General features: G+C 47.1%; 1 protein-coding gene across 1 annotated transcript in view; it reads right to left on the bottom strand.

The window, feature by feature from the left end:
- The window catches only part of CACNA1A (calcium voltage-gated channel subunit alpha1 A), a 251744-nt gene that overhangs the window by 48182 nt on the left and 188531 nt on the right, over positions 1 to 15031 (bottom strand). Inside the window, 7 exon segments of the mRNA XM_020995037.2 lie at positions 1321 to 1404; positions 3851 to 3961; positions 4165 to 4329; positions 5327 to 5528; positions 6280 to 6417; positions 7041 to 7201; positions 9088 to 9187. Of these exon segments, the coding sequence (XP_020850696.1) occupies positions 1321 to 1404; positions 3851 to 3961; positions 4165 to 4329; positions 5327 to 5528; positions 6280 to 6417; positions 7041 to 7201; positions 9088 to 9187 (961 nt within the window).

A 15031-nucleotide genomic window follows, 5' to 3' on the forward strand; every position in this document is an offset into this window, starting at 1 on the left:
CTACTACTTTCTCCAGAGTTCCGAGCCAGTCTGCTCAAACCTGGGCCTCACCTCCGTCTGCAGTCCCCCCAAACTGACCACTTAAGTAGCTTTGGTCTTTGTAGCCTCTGCCCTCCTCTGTACTGTGTTGCTCTATAGGCCTCATCTATGTTATTCCATCCCTTGGGTGACCCCAGTCCTAGGATCACTGGTGAATTGCCAAGGGAAGAAGCCAGCAGAATTACTAGGCCCTTTGGGCTTCAGCCAATTAGACCAGCTAGAAAGGTAAGAGTAGGGGAGGGGATCTCGGTGTGAAAATGCCTTAGGATCATGAGAGTCAGAGCTGGAAGGGACTTTAGAGGAAATCTAGTTTAACCTCTTTATTTTATGGGTGAGAAAACTGAGGAATAGAGGTTAAATTATTTTCATAAGTCTATATTGGGAGTAAATAGACATGGGATTGTAACCCAGGTCCTCTGGTTCCAAGTCTGTGCTCCTATTATAACACAGTTGCTTCTTCCAGGTAGGATGTTACTCAGGCTTAGCGTAAGTGGGAGATGAGCCTAGTTCCTCTTGAATCCCCCAAATCACACTGGGGAAGAGGGTAGGTTGGCACCAGGGCAGGGGAGGTAAAAATGGGAAGAAGGAAGGGTATTTCACGGGTACTCCCTGCTGACTAGGAGTAGGTAGGACACCTAGGGAGATGTCCTGCTCTTTGATCTGGGAGCAGCAATTCCCTTTTCCAGGACCTTATAGGGATACCAGTCCGAAGTCAGGAGCAACCATTGTGGTCCACAGGGAGATTGTCAGTCTTCATTGGGAGATTATGATAAATGCTCCACTCCAGGTTAGCTTCCTCTGTCCCCTCTGCCTCCTAAGCTTCTGTACACAATATAGGCTGGGAAGGTGGTCTCATGACCTTTAAAAATCCCTTTCAACTCTCAGAATCTGTGGCTTATGAATGCAAATTACTTTTCATGTGATTTCTGGTCTCACATCATTGAGAAAGAAGTAAGAAACAAAAGACAAAAAAAGCTCTCATCCTTTCTTCCTAGACCTTGGGTTTCTTAGTTGACATCTCTACATGCTTTTAAGTGAGCACTGACATCTCATCCCTTTCCCTCTGTGCCCTTCTTAGCTCAGATGGCTGAGGAAGCCCTGGGCTCCAGCCAAGTCCTGAAGCTCTCTAAGAAACCACTCTTGGCCAGCTAGGTGGCTGTAGGCCTCCTTGTTCGCCTTCCTTGCCCTATTCAGTCTGGCTTTGCCCAGACCAAGGGATTGGCCCTAGGAGCCTTGCTACCTTACAGTCACAGCCCAGAGAGGAGCTAGTGTGGCACTTACCCCAAACTCGGTCACTAAAATATCAGTGATACTGCCCAGAACTGTCACAAAATCAAAGATATTCCAGGCATCCCGGAAATAATTCTAGAGAGAAAAAACAAAAGAAAGACAAGGAGGACAACCAGCAAGAGACCAACGACACACAGAATCACAGCAAAACCCAGGTATGGCCAAAGCTCCAGCACTGAGGAGGAGAAGGAATGTTGGACTGCCCCTGCTGCCCAGGCCCCAGTCTGCCTGGCAACCTTTCCTTTTCATGCGTCTCCAGAGCACAGGGAGGGGCCTGTCAGGGGGCTGCTTATAAGGTTCACAGAATTCTCTCCCCCTCCCCCCAGGGATGCTCCGGGCTCTTCCCCAGCCCCCTGACCTTCACTTTCAATCAATCCCAGTCTATTAAATACAGAAAAAAGGCAACAAGGAGGCTAGGATGAAATGAGGGGCTACGGTGGTGGTACCAGCTTGAAGGATTCCAACTCTCTTGAGACATACAATAAGCTCTTGATTCCCTGTTCAGTTTGAGGATTATTAGGGGCAAATGACTTCTTCCTGAGTAGTTTCTCCTCTACCCAACTCCCCTTCCTGACCCCATGTGTGGGCAGCTTCTCCTCTCTCCATTAACCAAATACAGGGTTATATAAGTTCATCTTTGTCTTTACCTGAGCTAAGCGTGCTTTCAAATGTTCAATATAATCCCATAAGACAAAGTGGCATAGACCAAGACTCTCCAGGGTCTGGAGTATTTTAGGCACTGCTTACTGATTCCAGAAAGCCCCATGAACATATTATCTATCTATCTGTCTATCTATCTGTCTATCTATCTGTCTATCTATCTATCTATCTATCTATCTATCTATCCATCCATCCACACAGTATCAGGTGATAATAGTCACTGGATTATAGAGCTGAAAGGGACCATAGAGGCAAGAGAGTCCACCCCCCTCACTTTATAGATGAGGAAACTGAGGTACAAAGAAGTGATTTGCCCAAGGTCATGATTAATAAATATTCAAGAATCAAAAATTTCTCAAGGAATTCAAGATGTTGCTTTTCACCAGGATTCCCTGGGACCCAGATCAGATGCTAACCATCCCCAGACTCCCAAGACAAAGAGCAGATCATTGGGTCTTGCCTTACGGAAGCGAAGGGCAACAACTCCTAACACGATCAGGCCTTTGCTTTAGGGATAAGGATAGGGATAGGGATCGGGCCTTTGATTTCACTGGTATTTGTAGCTCTTGGGTAAGGAAACTCCATCAACCAATGTAGCTTGTCACCTTTTTTGCAACTGAGTTGTTTAGAGTATGGAGAGGTTACACAGTCAGTATGTGTCAGAGACCAGATTTGAACCCAGATCTTCCTGACTTGGAGGCTAGCTCTCTGTCTACTACCCCATGCTGTCTTTGCTTTAAGACTCTAAAAAGAGTCCCAGCTCTCATAGAATAGAAGCCCCTTTGGACTCTTCCATGATCTAACCTCTAGAATCTAGGGGCTCATGTGGTGCTGTCATTAGTAGGTCTCAGGCCTTTTGGCTCAGTCCCCCAGGAAGCTAGGTGGCCCAGTGGATAAAGCACTGTTCCTGGAGTCAAGAGGACCTGAGTTCAGACACTTACTACCTCCTGAGTGACCCAGGGCAAGTCGCTTAACCTCACTCTCAGTTTCCTTAACTGGAAAATGGGGATAACAATAATACCTCCCCCTCCCCCAGAACTATTGGGAAGATAAAATGAGATAATACTTGTAAAGTGCTTAGTATAGTACCTGGCACCAAGTAGGTGCTTCATAAATACTTATTCCCTCTCTCTCTCTCCCCCTTCCTCATCCCCTACTGTGTAATCTTCATAGAACCAGGGACTTAACTGAGAGGGAGCCATGTGTCTACCTTGTTTGTATGAGCTAGAAGCCAAACCCAAGAGAACTTAGGGAATGATCTCAGATCCTTTTGGAAGGGAAGATGGGAAGTCCCGTAGCCCCAGTGACACTCAAAGGTGATCGATCTGGCCTAGTTTCCCAGTACAGGATCTACTGAGGTTCCAGTCAAGACCATAGGGAGTCACTGAGCCCTTGTGAGAAGACTGACTGGCTCCTCATATTGACCAATGCCTATAGTTTAGATAAAGTTAGGATCTCAGGGTTCCTTCCCCTTGCAGGAGTATACTGAATCATTCCTTTTGGCCAGTGCCAGGCACAGAAAAGCATTTGTTAAGAAGAGCATTCAGTATGTGAACCACCATTCAGGTCAAGGAATTTGGAAACTTATCACTTGTGCGACCTTGGGAAAGTCACTTCCCTTTTCTGGGCCCTTTCTCCTTCTTCTGTAAAATAAAATCTATTCCATCTCTAAATCCTATGAACCCAAACTGTGAGTAGACAAAATGAGGCCTTAAAGGTGACTGATAACTTGAGTCCCTGGCCAGATGGCCGATGTAGCCAGTGGCGATGAAGCCTAAGACAGTGTCTGGTCTCCCCTTCCCTCCCCTGTCCTGGCCTCTCCACTTTGTCTGTCATAAGCCAGGTACGTGGGCAGACTTACCAGGATCCCAAAGGCCATGATTTTCAGGAGACACTCCAAAGAAAACAGGGAAGTGAAGACAATGTTGAACACCCTCAGTGCATTGTCGTAAGCAATTGTGGCACCATCAAACTAGAGGAAGAAGAGGGGGGTGGGCATGCTGTTGACTAGGGGAAGGCGAGTGGGGGCAGTCAGCTGGGCAAGGCTAGAGCCCTTAGTCTTCCCCCCTCACTGGAAGGAAAGCCGAGGCTCTTTGGTCTGCACTGGCCCCCAGCTCTAGCTGGGGAGCCCCTCCCCCTCCTCCTGTTCCCCAGCAGGAGGTGGTCAGGCCTCACCTTCATCATGAGTACAATGGTGTTGAGGGCTATCATGGCCATGATCGTGTACTCAAAGGGAGGGGACACCACAAACTGCCACATGCGGTACTGGAAACTCTGCTTGTTCTGAGGCATGTGCCTTGTCAGGGGCTTGGCGCTGATGGCAAAGTCGATGCATGCCCTCTGCAAAGAAGAAGGTGAGACCAATGTGAGGAAGAGAAACATGGGAGGAGAGAAGGAGGGGGAAAGAGGGGCACAGGGGAGTGAATAAGCACATGGTATAGGGGAGAGGGGAAGCAGGCTGTAGTCCTCCTGGGAATCTCATTCATCCTTCCTTTGCTAACATTCATTAGGTCAACTCCATCCCCACTCCTATCCCTCAAATCTTGGAATGATCCTTTCTCCCTTTCCAAGCTCTGGCTTCCATTCTTTTAGTTATCGTGTATCTAGTTTTCCAACTTCCTCAATCCCAAACACCAGCTCAAACCATGCAGAGCCCCAGGGAGAGATCCAACTGTAAGCCAGAGACGTACAGTTATGGATTCTAGATGTCTGAGCCTAGTCAGAAAAAGAAATGGCCTACTTTGCTTCCCAGCTTCCTACGATTTTTGTGTCCCTCACAGAAGGTGTAGCTATGCTGTTATTACTTTGTCCTCAGGGGGCCATCTCCAGTCATCCTGATCTATATCATGTCACTGGACCCAGATGGCTCCAGAGGAGAAAGTGAGGCAGGTGACTTTGCACAGCCCTTCATCACTTCAATCCAATTCACTTGCAAGTCATGGCATCACCTTCCTAATGTCATGGTCCTCTTCGAGAAAGAAGGACAAACAACAACAATAACAACAATTCTGTCTCAGGAATAAACCAATAATATGAATACTATGCCTCCCTTTGTGCTGAAATATTGAGACCTTCCCACAGAAGATTTCATTCATCCTGGCTCTCTCTTGGAAGGAGGGAAGAGATGGAAGATGGTCAAGGTAATCTTTTATCTCACAGAGAAATCCAAGACTTGGTCATCCACTCACTGAATTGGTGGCACCAGGGGGACAAGGACAGAATTTCAATTTCAATCAGAATTTCCCCCCTCCCTGCCTTATAACCAGTGACCTGTAGAAATAGCCCTATTTCCTAACTTATGGAATGAAGAGGGGAAGGGATGATTAGGGGCCTGCACCTCGTTCTTCTCCAGGCTGTATTCTTCCATCATCTTGTCTCCCTGCTCCTGGAAGGTAATGATGATCAAGGCCACGAAGATGTTCACGAAGAAGAATGGAAACACCACAAAGTAGACAACGTAGAAGATGGACATCTCCATCCGGTACCCAGGGCTGGGACCCTGGTTCTCAAAAGTTGCATCCACTGAGTGTTTGAGAACCCTGTTAAAAGAGGGGAAGGGAGGAGGAAGAGATGGGATGGGGCAAGGATAGGGGGTAGAAAAGGAGAGAAGTGGGACAGGATGGTTGAGAGAGGATGAAATTGAGATGGAAGGATGGGAAGAGGTGATGATAAGAGTTGGAATCAAAGAAAGAAATATGAAGAAGTAAAAAAAATGAAGCAAGTTAGGGATGTAAGATCTGTCCTGTAAATAATAGGGTAACCTGCCATGTTATGCTTTTGTGGACTATAGATCTATGCCTCCTTTCTGATATGTGTGGGTATTAGGGATGTATGTGTGTGTGTGTGTGTGTGTGTCTGTATGGAGGTGCTGAGAATATCTCTGTTTGCCTCTTTGTCCTGTCCTGCTTCCTTGGCTCACTTAAGCCCTGTCTCTGCTTAGCTAGTGATTGCTCTTCAGGCTCCTTCATTGAAAGCTAGGCGGAGGTGGTAGTCGATGCCTTCTCATTGAACTTCTCTGATCTTGGGGGCTGAGCTTCTGCCTCATTTTATGCTAAGAGACCCCTCTGGCATTTCTGTCCACATGCAAAACAGACACACAGATGCAGCAAGTAGAGGACAGAGGTCAACATGCACATGTAGGGTCCCTTTCAAGAACACAGAAGTGGGCCTCACAAAGCATCCTGGTCCTGAACTAGATGGCTCTAAGACTAAAGCTTCCATCACCTCAAGCCCCAGAGAGGTCCCTAAGTGTCACCCAGATGAGAAGCCAGGAGCCCCCCAAACCCTTACTGTGGCCAGCCTTCTCCGGTGGATACGGTGAAAAGGGTCAGCAAAGCCCACAGCACATTGTCGTAATGAAACTCATACTTTTTCCATTCTCGATCCCTGGCTTTCACCTCATTTTTCTCATACAGGAGATACTTGCCCCTGGGAAAGAGGAGGAGGCACAGTTAATGGACCCAGGGAGAAGCCCTCTGGAGCCATACCCCTGGACTCTGAGAAGGAGGGAAAGGCAATCAATGGAAAAGTAGTTTATCCTGGGCAGTCACTGGGAGTGAGATGGGGTATTGTGAAGGCCCCAGTGCTCTGAAAGGGGCAGGGTAGGAATAAGGGCTAGGTACTGGGGGCTGGCTTTCAAGCCAACCTTTCAAGCCAAGCAGTGTCAGCTCCCAGTATGGGTAGCGTGGTCAGAGTTCTTTCCCTTCATCCTAGATCTGGGAGGGATGGCTCTTAAAGCTGGGCACACTCCCAGAGAGGCATGACTTAAAGGCCACGCAGCTGCTGCTTCCCTCTCTCACCTAGGAAAAGGACAGGCCTGACATAGGCCTTCAGGGAAAGGGGCCAGGAGTGTCATTTCCCTGAATAGCCAAGTGAGGCAGAAAGCAGGGTCTCACCAAAAACCAGGGTGAGATTGGGATCGTCATCCCAATTCCCAAGCCACAGCTGAATTGTCCATTTGGCAGGGTTCTTAGGTCTCCCTCTCTAATCCAGGACTGGAAAGCTTAGGAAAGGAGGGAGGTGGGTGGGCAGGGGTGGGGATGGAGACCCACCGGCAGTCTTTCTCAAACTCCTTGGACTCATCTGTGCAGTGGAAGAACTTGCCCTTGAAAAGCTGCACGGCCACCACGGCAAAGATGAACATGAAGAGCATGTAGACAATGAGGATGTTGAAGACGTTTTTGAGGGAATTCACCACACAGTCAAACACGGCCTGAGGAGGGGAAGCAAGCACACGAAGTCAGAGCAGGGACAGGCTGGGGGCCTGGTGTCGAGGGCGAGAGTGCAGGGAAGGTAGCAGTACACCCAGCTGGACCGGAGACCCCTACCTATCCTGGACAGTGATCTGCAATCTCCTGCTTCCCATGGTCTCTCCACGGGGAGGTGAGACCCTGTGCTATCCGCTTCCCCTTCCTGCCCTCCTCTGCCTCCGGCCATTAGCCCACTCCTGGCTTTTCTGCAAAGCTTCGACTTTTATGCTGTCCCAGGGTAAAGATGAGGAAGACAAAGTTCCTTGGGGCTTGTATAGAAGGTTAATGCAGCCAGCCTGCCTTCCCAGACTTAAGCCCTGATGCCAATCCGGAACTCTGCATTCTCTGAGCATGACAGTCCTATGCCCTTTTTTGTGTATTGACACTTATCATCTCTGTCTTGAGTTACCTGTTGTTTTTGCCTGCCTATGCTATGGATCTCCCTCATGCTTTTTGGAACTAACTTAACCCCAACTCTCCCCTTGCTTTCTTCCCAGCTCTTTAGTAGAACCAGATGCCTAGGGTCACAGAATATGGAGCACTGGGTCTGGAGCTAAGAAGACTTGAGTTCAGATTCCTCCGGAGTTACTTAATGGCTGTGCGACCCTGGGTAAGTCATTTAACCTGTTTGCCTCAGTTTCCTCATATGTGAAAAGGAGATAATAATAGCATTTGTCTCATAGGATTATTGTGAGGACCAAAAAGATAATAACTATAAAGCATTTAGCAGAGTGCCTGCATACAGTAAACATTATATAAAAGTTAGCTGTTATTATTATTATTGTTATTGTTATTAACACAGCTAGGTGGCACAGTGGCTAGAGTGCTGGGCCTGGAGTCAGGAAGACCTGAGTTTAAATCTGGCTTCAGACATTTACTACCTATGGACAAGTCTGGACTGCACAAGTCATTTAACCCTGTCTGCCTCAGTTTCCTCATCTGTAAAATGAGCTGGAGAAGGAAATGGCAAACCACTCCAGTATCTTTGCCAAGAAAATTCCAAATGGGGTCACAAAGAGTAGGACACAACTGGAAAAATAACTCAACATCATCATCATCATCATCATCATCATCTCAATCCCTAACATTGCTGCTGAGCTTTGATTTTCAAAGGCCCATGGGTTTTTAAGCTGGGAAAGATCTCTGTGGCCAGTCAGTCCAAGACTCTCATTTTCCAGAAGAGAACCTAAGGGCCTAGAATGGTAAAGTGGTTTTCCTAAGGTCACACACGTAACCCTAACCTTAGGTAGGAGAGCTGGGATTCCAACTCAGGTCTACTGATCCAAGGCTCTTTTCACTATGCATATAGATGTGACAGAGCATCTTCAGTGACCTCATTGTATTTGCCTATAAAGGATTATTACTCTCACCATATTGTTGTTCAGTCATTTTTCAGTCGTGCCCAACTCTTCGTGACTCCATTTAGGGTTTTCTTGGCAAAGATACTGGAACAGTTTGCCATTTCCTTCTCCAGCTCATTTGACAGATGAGGAAACAGACCAACAGGGTTAAGTGGCTTTCTCAGGGTCACACAGCTACTAAGTGTTTCAGGCTGGACTGGAACTCACCAACATGAGTCTTCCTTAACTCTCGATCTGGCATTCTATCCATTGCCCCAACTAGCTGCTCCTACTCCCACCACAGAGCCAAGGGAATGGAGGCAGAGAGAAGCTCAAGGTCACACAGTCAGGTACTATTGCTGAGCCCAGACACCTAGGCTTCCTGCCTCCTGGTTCAGCGCTCTCTCTGTGAGATTGTGAGGAAGGCGTTCATATTTTCAGATGATGCCCGGGGCCTTAGAGCACAGCTGTGCTCCACAGTGGTCCAAACCCTCCAGCTCTCATCTCACCTTGAGTTTTGGCAGTCGTTTGATGGTTTTGAGAGGCCGCAGCACCCGGAGGACCCGAAGGGATTTAATTGTGTTGATATCCTTCCCTTTACTATTGCCACTGTAGGGAACAATTGAGGAGAAGGGGGCAAGAGAGAGCAAAACTCAGATTCAGCATTGGGGTGTTGCGGGGTCTTCAACTGGCTCTATGAAGTCCCCACCCTCAAAGAGTATGGTATGCTCTAACACTGGGGAATTAAGTGAACTTGGTTTTCCCAGCCTTGGAGGAGAAATGGGCTAGCTTCCCTTTTGGTCCTGTGCTCTGGAACATGGTGGGAGCTTGCTCCTTATGGTTGGTTCTCAGCTCTGGGGCTTTTTAAAAACACGGGCACTTAGCAGGATGGGCTCTGTGAACCCTGTTAACACCCAGTGCCTGAGGCAGCTGTGTGTGAAGACTCCTGCCTGCACAGACTGTCACAGAATTACAAAACCATACTCCCAGGAGGTGAAGAAACCACAGAGGTCATCCAGTCCAACCCATACTTTAATGGCAATCCCTAACAAATGTTCATCCAGCCTTTACTTAAAAGGCCTTCAGTGACAGAGGACCCATTGCTCTCAAGGCAGCCCCTTCACCTTTTGGTCAGTTATGGAGCCTAAATCTGACTCTCTAACTTCCATTCATTGGCCCTGGTTCTGCCCTCTGGGACCAAGCAGAAAAAATCTAATGATGCTTCCACAGAACAGTGTTGTGAGTACTTGAATATAGCTATTACATCTCCTCTCAAGTCTTCTCTTGTCCAGTTCTTTCTCCATCACCAGTTCTTCCAACCATCCCAACGAACCTCCAATTCCCTTTCCATCTAGTTGCCCTCTTTGCTAGGGACTCTAGCCTGTCTTCTAATACTGGGCAGGAGGTCCTCACCAGAAATCCAAGCAGCTTTAGAGGCCAACATATTTGTTTTTGGAAGCAAGATCTTTTCTCTTTGGGATATGCGAAAAGAAGGGGCCAAAGATGTAGATGTATTTTGGACATTTGTGTCTTTCCCATTCCATCCCTATTCACAAACAAAACTGTCCCAGACCCTAGAAAGAACTCCTGGAAGAGGTGGTAAGCGGCTCTTTCAATCAAATGCTAAACCCAAAATAGCCTGAAGGTCCGTGTGGGGAAAAACAAACAAAAACAAAGACTGGGCTGCCAGGGGTTGAAGTCAAGGCTTCTGCTTGGCCCTTGGTGTTTTCCCTAATTGGGGTGAGTCTCCCCAGGAACTTCATGTCCCTCTCCTTCTGGAGGACTGCCTGGAGATGCCACCTAGAGCCAACCCAGCTCACAACCAACAGCACAGGGTCTAAGGAATTCTAAATAAAATTTGCTAAGTCCATGGTGAGTGGTGGTGGCTCCTTTACTGCCTCTGGTGATGGGGACTCTGGGTGCCACAGGCTTATCCCCTACCAGACAGTTCCTTCTAAAAGCTCTGATCCAGGACCTTGGACAGCTGTTTGGAAAGGCTGCCTCCAAAGGAAGGCAGCTCTGTCTATTGTGACTTGGTGGCAAAGATAGTAGGAGAAACTGAGTAGGACCCAGAGTGAAAGAGACATCTTTCTTCTAGATACCTACTCTTCCCTAGGCTGTCTTTTTCTCTTTTCTGGGAAGAAAAATGGAAGGCTAACAAAAGTAAAGACACTTCCTAAGGGACAGAATCCCTCTTTCCACAAGGTAGGATTGCCACTGCATAAGCAGGAAAACTGAGGTGCCTTTCTCCAGAGCCTTGGGGCTGTTGCTTATTTACCAGTCACCATAAGTTTCCTGAGAGCTATGACCACCTATTTTTAAAATGCCTTAAGATTAACTTTAGTCCTCTGACATGCAACAAGTTCCTCTCATCCTGCATGGCAGAATGGCAGACCCTACCTGGGGTCATCTACTCCTGGTAGATTAGGAACTAGCTTTGCAGTGTACCAGTCTTGTGTGTTTTCAATGGGCAGAGGTAACAACAGATACACGTCTTTCCCTGGGGGCAGAGATAAGGGTGGAGATGGGGCAAGATGTCTAGCTTTTTATTGCCCTCTTATGTATTCAGGCTGAAGAATCTTGTTCAAATGAAATCCACCTACCTTCCTCAGACTTCCTCTAAAGTAAATGAAGATAAAATCTGGTAAGGACATACCTTTCCCTTATCTTTTTTCACCAGTACTCCTGAAACTCTTTGTATACATTTGCCATTTCTCTCACTAGCCTCATCTCCACATGGGCAACTGAGACACACATCATCAGAAAAATCCTTGAGTCAGTGGCTGGGTCAAGAAGGGAGCCAGCCATCCTGACTTTCACCTAAATGTTTGATTCAAAGCCTCTTGTAGGCTTTTCTGTGACACTCCCCAGCTTTCACATGTTTGGGGAGTGGGGTGAAAGATTGAGTCCCAGACCCTATGACTCAAAGTAACAGGTAGGCAACCACAAACATAGAAAAAGAGAAAACATATAGAAATAAAAGGAGTGCATTAGGTTGAGAGCGAGAGAATGAGAGAAGGAAAAAGAGAGACAGAAAGAGAGACTTTACCGTGCGGTACTCCTGTTTCACGTGGCGGTGAGAGGGAGAGACAAGTAGAGGTGAGTGACCTCAAAAGAAAAAACACACAACACATGCCTAAACAACACCTTTCTCCCTGCTTTGGCATGAGGGTTTCCTCTGGACTCCAGCTCTGTCTTTGGAAAGAAGAAGATGCCTATTGTTTGTTTTTTCATTTTAGGGGGTCACTTTGGGTGCTAATCATGCTGCTTTCTGGCCTCAGACACCCTAGGAAGGCATCTATTTGGCTAAGCAAGAGTAGAACTATGGTCTGAAAAACTTACCCCTTTCCCCATTGCCTAGACACGTTCTAATTTCCCTATTCTAATGGGCACTGCTCCACAGCTGATGCAACTTCCCCATGGCTCAAGATACCAAGAGGGTTCAGGGCTGCGTGGTTTCCAAAGGCAAGAGCACCACCTGGAGGGCCTTCAGAAGAGCTGCTTGGCTCTTAGTAAGACACCTTTCACCTGGGGGCCCAGCCCAGCACAGACATAGAAAGAAGCCCCTCTCCAGCTGTTGCTCCAAGTGGGATGGATTTTTCTAGGGGAAAAAGGATCATTGGGTCATGGATTTAGAACTGGAAGGGACCTTAGAGGTTAGCTTGACCAAATCTCTCATTTTACAGATGAAAACCTGAGGTCAGATAGGTTTAATGACTCACTTGCCCAAGGTCACTCAGGAAGTAGGAGGCAGAGCTAGGAATCAAACCCGGGTCCTCTGACTCAAAATGCAGTGCTCTTTAAGGGAGAATTAATTACCTAGAGCAAGGCAAACCAGATTGGGGATAAGGGCCATCTGTTAATAGGAGCTCTATTTGGTGGCCTTAACAAATGGCTTGGAAGGCCTTGAGAATATGCTGATGAAACCATTTGCCCAAGGCAATGGGGAAGGACCCAAAACCCCTGGGATCCTTCTAATCTCAAATCCTGGACCCATAAGGGGGACTTCAATTTTTCTGGAGATCAATTTGAAATACCTTCCCCCCTGCCCCGCCCCACCCCAAATCCACCCACAAAAAGGGCAATGGCTTCTGCTTCTTATCCACATCTCAGAAATTCTCTGCTTGGCTAAACCCTGGCTTCTGTCACAGGCAGCTGGAGAAGGACCTTTGAAGAGGAAGCAGAAGCTGGCAGCTGCCCAGGGCAGGCTCTGAGCTGAGAGGTGCCCAGCCTCGCCATGATTAGCATCATTGCCACTCTTGCTACAGTCAGAGGAGATGGGAGGACAAGCAGCCTGCCCTGGGCCCTCCTTTCCACTGGCTAGAGCAACAGATCCAGCTGGGCTCTTGGCAGTGGATGGGGACTGAGGCATAATAAAACTCCAGCTGTTGAGAAATGTCCATTGCCTGGCCCTGATGAAACTGCCTTGAGCCTGTTACAGTGTGATGGGGGTAAATAACAGTGGCCATGACACAGCTAATGGAACACACAAGAGCAACATTTATACTCTAGGTGTTGGTGTTTGGAGAAGAATGAGAGGGAAGGACAGCAATGGAGGAAAAAAATCCTTCTCAAGTTGAGACACAACTTAAGCCTTCACCTCACTTATGGGGCTGGTTTCTTTAGCTGGTTCCTCCGGCTATATATTGCTTTGGTGTCCTGAATCTTTACACTCCATTTTGCTTTTTGCACAGTTGTGGACAAACTATAACACCCTTAGGATTGGTTTCAGACTCCTACAGGGATAATACTCGCTTTGGCTTCTGGTTTTACCTGTCTGCAATGAGGAACCTGGAGGCTCCTGGGGTGATCAGCACCAAAAGCATGTGCTCTGAACAGCTTTTGGCTTTATGAGGTTTGCCTGGCATCTTTTGGGGGGTGGGGGATGGTCTGTAAGTAGAGGGATGCTCAGGACAGAAGAGTGTAGTTGAACTAAAGGGTACAGATTTGGAAAGTCACCTGAGTTTACAGGAGCCCTGCCTCTCCCCCAATTTTCCCATTGGCAGCAAAGGAAAGAGGAAAATCAGGGGTCCCTGCTAGGAAGGAGAAAATTTAGAGGCAAGGTAGAAGATTAGAAACATGCAACTAAGTGGAGAATTTCCAGGGTCATTTCTCGGGAAACCTCAGAGGCTCCTCTCAGGTAATAACAAGGGAGCATGGGATTTAGGGCTCTCCATCCCTCTCCACTCTAGGACTCAGAGATGATGCCTGGCCTCCACACAACTCTAGGCTGATCCCAAACCTGACTGCAATCATCCAAAAAGCCTGGCATTTCCATTAGAAACAGGTCTCATACTCTCAGAGAAAGTAAAGACTTTCTTTTTCCTCCCCCCTCAATTCCTTGGATTCCCATAAAAAATAAGATCAATTTAGAGAATCATAGGAGATAGAGCTAGAGAGGACCTTAGAGAGAATTTAGCCTAAATTCATTTTACAGCTAAGGACCCTGAGACCCAGAAATGTTAAGTGTCCAAGGACACTTAAGTGGCAACACAGTCAGTCCTTAAACCTAAGTCCTCACAAGAATACAAAAGACGAGAAGGAACCCCCAGATGCCTTTCTGTCAGTAAGCCTCTTCTTTCATTTTTTGAGATCACAAGACTAATGGAGGGAGAAAGATAGCAGGGGGAGGGAAGCTTTAGGATACCTCAAAACAAAAGTCTCCCCCAAATGGGTTTTGTTTCTGACTAGAGCTTTGAGGTATAGGTCAAGTTACAAAGGAGCTGTATTGCTGCGAAACTGAGTGCAAATCTAATTTTTGTAATTAATTTTATTTTAAATGTACTTAGGGAACTTGATATTTAGATGACCCATATGGTAAATCCTTTGTAAAACAAAGAATCACCCCCTTATTGCTCTTTTGTGTAACCCCACAAATTCATACACAGGGATATTTAAAGCAAGGACTGCCTGTACAAAATGAGTAAGAGTAAGGTTGCCTCACATTTATCTTCACCAACAACAGAATTCCAGAATGCTAGAACCTAAAGCGACCTCAGAAGTCATCCAGCCCAGCTCCTTGATGGTATAACTAGGGAATCCGGGACCCAGAGAAAAGTCCAAAGTCATACAGGTAGTAAGTATCAGAGCTGGGATTTGAAGCTGCATCTTCTGAACATGCTGCCTCTATTTGCCCAAGCACTCATAGCCTGGGAATGGCAGAGTGGTCTTTTGACTTACAGGCCAATGTTCATTGCAGTGAACTGTATTTAGATGGGACCTGGGTTAGATATACTCTGTGGTCCCCTGGATTCCCAACTCTAAGATTCTAGGATTCTGTGCCTCGGAAGAGTGGAAGGTTAGCCTCAGTGACCTCTAAGGCCCCTTCCAACTTGGAAACTCTATGATGTGTGCTTAAGAGTTTGCCAAACTCATGAAAAAATCTACCACATTCACTTTTGTGAAGGTTAAGTAGGCATGGCTAGGGTAGATAGTCTGAGGTTTTATAAATTA

The sequence above is a fragment of the Phascolarctos cinereus genome, unplaced genomic scaffold, assembly GCF_003287225.1.
Source record: "Phascolarctos cinereus isolate Bilbo 61053 unplaced genomic scaffold, phaCin_HiC Scaffold_4;HRSCAF=312, whole genome shotgun sequence".
In the NCBI taxonomy this organism is placed as follows: Eukaryota; Metazoa; Chordata; class Mammalia; order Diprotodontia; family Phascolarctidae; genus Phascolarctos; species Phascolarctos cinereus.